Source organism: Opisthorchis viverrini (assembly GCF_000715545.1).
Source record: "Opisthorchis viverrini unplaced genomic scaffold opera_v5_147, whole genome shotgun sequence".
In the NCBI taxonomy this organism is placed as follows: domain Eukaryota; kingdom Metazoa; phylum Platyhelminthes; class Trematoda; order Opisthorchiida; family Opisthorchiidae; genus Opisthorchis; species Opisthorchis viverrini.
This window is the reverse complement of record NW_008751803.1, coordinates 1263664-1270871: the sequence shown is the minus strand read 5'-3', so window position 1 is coordinate 1270871 and position 7208 is coordinate 1263664. Positions and strand designations below refer to the sequence as shown.

The following is a 7208-nucleotide window of genomic DNA, read 5'->3' as shown; positions in this document are numbered from 1 at the left end:
GGCCAAGACATTTGTTGTCCAAAGTATTCGACCCTCCAGCGACGCTTGTGTGGTGGGAATGGATTGCATAGGGACATCGGGGAACAAAGAACTGTGCGGGCAAACGATACTTCCCTGTTGTCCGGGCCGATGAAGCGGGTTTAGTTGAGGTATCTCACCTCGGGCGTTCGACTCAAAAGTCTGCCCCGGAAGGCAATGGAAGGACTTAGGGTTTTGTTCGGGGATCCTGCCCCTAGCCTCTGACCAAAAAATCTGACCCACGGGGCAGTGTACAGTAGGAGTTTCATTGGGTAGCCTTTCCCGGAGTCGATGACTCATAAGTCTGACCCGCTCGGATGCAACGAACTGTAGCCCTGAATCCTCCTCGGACAACGGGCTAAATGCTCAGACATCGTTGTGGTTACTGGTGACGCGAACGCTCAGGTAGGTGGACTGAGCGCCGCTGAGGCCCGATCGGGCGTTGTCTTGGATTGGGCACGAGACGCACAGACAACGGAAATCGCCCCTTCATATGTGTGTCGACCACAGACTGTTCCTTTGCAGTGCCAACTTCCGAAACGACAGAAATCCCTTGACAAAGCGGTGCTTACCAAAAACAGCCCCAAATCCTAATAGACTACGATGCCGTCAGTTACCGGTGGCATGACTCGATCACCGAAATGTCAGCATGGTTAGAGCGCGAATTTACTGACCATGGTTCCAACCCGACCTTTGTCTCTCGACTTCCCCTATCTGGGCTTGGGCAACCTGGCAGTGTCCCAGGTTTCGTGCCTCTTGGTGGCATGGTAGTTAGACACCGAAAGGTGCCATGACTGAACGAACGGACCTCGCTTACACAGCAAGAAGCTAGTGGACACAGAAATCGAAAAAGCCTATCAGAGCAGGTTCCTTGAACGCCTACCGGATGCTCCGATGTCGGATATCAATAGCCACTTGGAAAAGATATCGAAAGGCCTCTCAAAACCGGAATTTCCGTTTTCGGTAGAACCCAGCCAACCTCTTTCGAACCTCTGACCTCTGATACGACCGTGGCTTTACTTGAGGTCCGGCGATAGATTCCTGTTAGCTGCAACCCCAACTCAACCCAATCCAAAGTATTATCCGACGCCAGGTGAAACTGTCCACCGAGAAACTCGGTGCGTCCGGAAAGCCGAAGTGGAATGTGTAGAAAATGCTGGAAGAGTCCGCAGGCTGTTCCGCTTAATTCGTTCGACTGGTCCTCTTGTCCGTGAAACTATCAGAGGCCACGATGGCTCTCATCCAACAAAGCAAGGGGGTAGAACTGGTGGGCACGGTACTGCGAAAAGCAATTTACTTGGCTACCTGCCTCTCCAGAATACCGGCCTTCCACAGAAAGGCGGATCGTGAATATGGAGATCCGTTCAGCCTCAAGTGTCCAAGTGTATATATCTACTCAAGCGTTATCATGTTACTGCTGGTCCTGACGATTTCCCATCTATTTTGTTCAAGGATGGCGGTGAATTCCTCATTTAGTACCTGTCTAGCCTATTCGGGTCTCTCTGGGAGAAGACGACCGTCCCAGAAAACTGCCTCGACTTCCCCTGTCTAGGCTTGGGCGACCTGGCAGTATCCTGGCCCTCGTGCCTCCGTGTGGCGTGGCAGCTAGGCACCGAAAGGGTGCTACAAATGAACGATCTTTTAGAGGTGTTATTTGAACTATTGTTCTAACAGGATTCTTCATTGTCTTACGGCGGCACGCGAATCCTTGAGTCGCGAGCATCAGGGTGTATTTCGGCCGGGTAGATGCTGCGTTAACCACATCACTCCGTAAGATGTTAGGGAAATGTTACACGTACAGATGACCCACAATCTTGCTGCTCTTATACATAATACATACTTCTGGGCGTGTGAAAGTGCATGGTGAGTTCATTAAGAGCATCCCCACAAGGATATGCACTCTCTCTGTTCTTGTTGAACTTCGTGATGGATGGATCAATAAGAGGAGCACTGGAAGGTCTTCAAAACCCCGGTGTTCCCATTGTTTCTGATGAGAACCTTGTCGATTTAGAGTATGTGGACGCCATTTTCTTCACCTTTGATGACTAAGGGGAAGCACATACTCTGCTGACTAAACTGGTCATCGTGGTAGCATCTGTTGACAGTTCTTGCAGCTCCAAAACGCAAACTGGTGCAGTCTCTGAGTATACACCTTATAATTCAAGGAGAATCACTGGAGGTAGTGGAGAACTTTACCTCGGTAATTGTGTTATCTCTGACGGATGTGTGTCTGGTGGTCGTTGCACGAATATCAAAGGCCCGAATCATGTTCGCTAGTTTGCGCTATTCGTGGTGTCAAAAAGAGCATACCACTGGTCGCGTGAACCAGGCTGCAATAAGTATTATGTTGTTGCATGGTTACGAGACAACCTCTGCGACTACATATGAGACGTCTTCAGGTCTTTGAACACCGCTGCTTCAGGAGCGTTACTGGTTTCGGACGGTGTCAACGGATTCCTAACGAGTTAATTAGAATTAGAATTAGAAAACAGGTATCTGGTTTTGTAGCAAGCAATGCAGCCGCGGAAAACACCCACTATTATCGACTGCGGTGGCTTGACCATGTGCCATGCATGCCGAAACTGCGTTTACGGAGATGGATGTTGTCCTCCATGCGCAAACCACAAGATGGACAACGTATGACTTGGAAGAAGGGTATGGAAAATATTGCGATCTCGTCATGAGGTATCTCAGTATTGGGAGCGAGATAGCTCAGCGAGATAGCGTTTGGTCCGTGGTTCAAACCCGATCTCTACCTCTCGACTTCTGTCTAGGCTTGGGCGACCTGGCGGTATTCTAGCCCTCGTGCTCCCTTATGGTGACATGGCAGCTAGGCACCGGAAGAGTGCTACAGCTGAACGAGCTTATTTATTTATTTATTTAACGAGACTCGTTAACTTCACTGACTTCAATCGGTTGTGCATTAGGAACACGCGCTCCCAACGCCCCCAGGAGCATCTGTTAACTTGCTTAATCAGTGTCGGCTGCACACTCCTGTGGTCTGGATGCACCCCATACGTGAAAAAATTCTCTTTTCAAGGAACTTACGGGGGACCAATCACACGTACGACCAAAACCCTTGTTGTGCCCCGATAATTCGTCTAAAAGCTCTTTCTGACAGGAAATAAAGCACTGCCCTTTCAGAGTTTCTCAATAACCGCCAGTCTCCATGCGCCGTGCGTAAATAATTCAAGCATCATATCCTGTAGTGCTTGACAGTGGCACACATGGTTGGTGCGATTCATATGGCCTTACTAACTGGGAACTATTCCCCGTTATAAGAAAGACTGGATCTTAGAGCTCACCATCTCACCGTGTCAAGCCAACCTAAGCAGCTGAGATTGTCAAACGTGCCAAACTATTTCACATTCTGTCGCTAAGCAACCCAATCTTCTGGGGACGACCGAAATAGCCAGTGGACCAAAATCACTATCGACAGCATAATATCACTTAACATTATTACTTCCCTGCCTTCCAGCCTTAGTCTAGTTATAAGCCTTATTGTGAGGAAGCACAACCAGATTCGACTACCCTTGGGCCACCTGGAGACTGCATGGCAGACGCGGGCGAGAAACCTGATTGTACACTCGGGTTAGCTCAGTCGCGGAGACGGAACTGAATTGAAGATTCATGCTTTGACGGCTTTTGATCATTTGACTTGCTCCCGTGGCCAGTTTGTAGATGAAAATTTACTTGAGAGATTTTTGAATGCGTTGTTCTGAATGTGTGCATTGATTTCTCTTTGATCTTCTCAGAATTCAATACAGTTGCTTAGTTTCACCAATGATTCCAAAGCGTAACTTCAGTGAAATTCGGACCAGCCTGTGGCAAGATCCACGTATTTTGCTTGTGTTTATTGTTGGTAGATCAAACGTTAACTCGAGCTTCTATGAAGCTGTTATATTCCACGCAAGCGAAATCGCAAGGAGCTACCCAAACATAAAGTTATTTGCGTTAACCCGTCGTTTATACTCCCTGTTATCCCGGGTACAGTCTAGGCTGGGGCAACCTAGCAGTATCTCATGGCAGCTAGGCGCCGAAAGGATGTTACATCTGAAGGATTTTAATTATTATTACAGTTAAATTACATCATTCGCATATCCATCGAATTCATGCATACTGTGTTTCAATTAATAACTGCTGTCATTTGTTTTCAGATCCACTACTACTGTACATAGTGTACATAAATACTTAATGGAAAAGACAATGAGAAGCAAAACCCGGGACTATGTTAGTGTTCAGAATGGTGATTGTTTGTCAAAAATGCCGACCGCAACTGCTGAGCAACTCAATATTGCCAAAATTCTTTCAAAACCTGGAGACGAAGTTGATTTGCGGAAATATGTGGTTCAGGTGGGTTTCGAGGCACGCGGCATTTGATTACTTTAGCTCCAAGAATTAACTGCTTGTACAGAAGATCAGGCGGTGACCGCCCTCTATGATTGTGAAAACAATTTAGAGAGGGCAGTCGAACTTCTATTGGACAAGCTTCGTTTTGGTAACGATGAAGAGTGGTATACCACGGGAAAAAAGCCTCCACGTCCCAAACACAGTTCACCGAATGTGAGTTAATTTATCCTTCGAACATGGTTTTCGTAGGATTCTGATTTTATCTGCGTGGACGCTCCATCTCAGGTTGAAAGCGACCATATGGATAACGATAAAACTATCTTATCAATCCAGAACGACTTACAACGAAAAGACGACTCTGGTTCTGCTTCGACAGAAGTAGCAAAGGTGAGTTCGTCTATCTGTTCGCTTGACCAGGTAGAGCGAGGCACTCGAATCTGTCCCTAGGAAAAGAGATAACAGACGAAGGAGTTCAGCGGGTGCTCAGAAATCAGGAGGCAGTTTCGATGGTGTTATTCGGCGGACGGAGGCCTCGGAGAGTAAATCTTCCCGACCACCATTTGCTGATGTTTCGGAACCTAAACCTCGTTCGAGGTTCCCAGTATCTGATGGTATGTTATTCGCTTGTAATGTTTTATTCTTTCTTAGCTTGGGATCCCTATACCGAATATGGGGAATGGGGTGGCGAAGCCATCGAGGTGATAAATTCCAACGCTTCGATTTCCCGTGGTTTGCAAGAGGAGGTCGTTCTACCTGACGAACTACTGGTGGATACGGATACACATGATATAAAGTATGTCCCTATTTCAAACCCAACTCTTCTCACTAGGGCACCACTGGAGCAACCGGCTGAAAGTGACACACACTCTGTCAATGATGGATTATCCCCAAAGAGCATCAGCTTCGGTGATCCTGACTCTATTTTCGTCACGAAAGCATTGAGCAAGACTCCGCCACCTGCATTCACTAATTTACCGGACGCGCCAGTGTTCATCGTTCCAGAGGTTTTACCAAAATCCATTTCCAAATGGGCTTTCAAATTCTGTGGGGAGTCGTGCTCATCCTTTAAGAGCATATTGACGCCGAGCCTTTCTACCAATCCCTTGTCGCCTAAGGAAAACGTACATAGAACCACACAGCGTGCCTCAACTTGTACCCCGAAAGCTAGGACAGAAATTGAACCTCAGGACTACTGTCAGTTTGTTCCTTCGCCGTCACCTTCGAAGTCAAAGACGACCAACTTCGATGTAAGTAAGCAGGGAGAAGCTCGAAGTTTACTAGAAAATCCCACAACCTCAGGCACAAAAGCGGAAATGGTCCCCACAACTTATCCTACTAATCACTTTCAGAATGTCAATGTTGCTCCCAAAGTGTCAGGCACTTTTTCTGCTCCTCAAAAGCAACCGCCCACAGCAAACTTCGGTTCCGATGGGACAGGTGGCCAATCTAATTTTCTTGAGTCGTCTTTAAAGAGCTACATTCTGGACAACTTACCTAGTGAAATGAACAAATTGTCTGTCAGCGAGCCGGCACAAACAACGAAGGTTTCACAATACAGTTTACAGACATCCGTCCCCCAAGCCTCCAGCAGTTCTTCGTTTTCCCACAACCAAGGCGGTACGGCTAGCTCCATGCCCCACTCAGTGAACAAAGTGCAGCTCCCCCATATATCTAATCATGCGTCGATTCATGCGACCCAGCAACCAACTGCTTCTAGCGCTTCCCAAGCTCACCAACAAACGGCTCCAGTGCCACCTGGCTTGCCTCATTTTATTGGTCAGTTTGCCCCTCCAGCTTATATGTTCAATCTATCCGGTGGTTCCGGCAACGCTCCGACTATTTTCGACCTAGACCAGTTTCAACTACTACAACAACAGCAGCGTATGCTCTATGATATGCATTTACAGCACCAGGCTGCGACCACTGCTCAGAGTCATCTCACTTCTACTGCGGACGCTCCGACTTCGAGCAAGTCAATGACCCATTCTCTCCCCGGAACAATGGGCCATGTCACTGCCGCCAATGCGGGCATTCGGCCTGATATGTTAACATCTGCCATGGGGCATGCCCCTCAAATGATGCCTACTGGCCATTCTTATTTCCCCTATCCCGGCTTCGTTTTGATGGTAAGTGAGATTATTTCACTTTAACGGTTCCCCAACAAATGCAATATTTCTATTATTGTGACGTTCCGCGTGACATAAATGCAGTTCCTCTTCCCTTCGCCACTTCGGTTTCTGTTCAAACACTCGAAATCAGGTATATGATCTTCTCGTAGAACTTCTTCGTAGAACTTTTTGTCTCATGTAATCGATCTTTTTGTCAGCCAGCGCAATATTTACAATCACAGCTAGATTTTCCTCTCTGACAAAGATAAAAGCTATTTGACGGAAAAAATTGCTCACCACAATGAATGAAACGGTAGTCTCAAACTGCGATCTTTTGCCACTTTGGTGGCACCGAGTCGCCAGTGCATCGAACTACCACTACAAGACTCAAACTCAAATGCCATGCTTGCATGCGAGATAATCGACGTGGGCAGCTGTGTAAGTTCCAGTGGACTGGTTGGAGATGAGATTATTTCTCAAATCGGAAAGGCCGGGGCAGCTTTTGTCAACCTCCGACACCTATGGTACAAACATGACGTCGGTTCGCCTGTCAATGGTAGAGTTTGCACTGTAGTGGTGCGATTCATGCTGCTTTATGGCCTCTATGTTAGTATTTAACTATCGGCTTCTCTGAAACATCGATCAGGTCTGGTGGGAGGATTGGATTGTTAATAGTGGGGTATGTTAGATGGTCATAGGAAGAGGGAAATCTCCCGCTACACGGTTAGGGCA

The 7208-nt window shown here is 47.4% G+C and overlaps 1 protein-coding gene across 1 annotated transcript in view; it reads left to right on the top strand.

Annotated features, from left to right (window-relative positions):
* Window positions 1-1944: 1944 nt before the first annotated feature.
* The window catches only part of T265_06808 (hypothetical protein), a gene marked incomplete at both ends in the record, with an annotated part of 8979 nt that continues 3715 nt past the window's right edge, over window positions 1945-7208 (top strand). The window contains 5 exons of the mRNA XM_009172173.1: window positions 1945-2030; window positions 4176-4371; window positions 4618-4755; window positions 4790-4979; window positions 5017-6494. Coding sequence (XP_009170437.1) covers window positions 1945-2030; window positions 4176-4371; window positions 4618-4755; window positions 4790-4979; window positions 5017-6494 — 2088 coding nt within the window. The remainder of the gene's footprint in view (window positions 2031-4175; window positions 4372-4617; window positions 4756-4789; window positions 4980-5016; window positions 6495-7208) is intronic.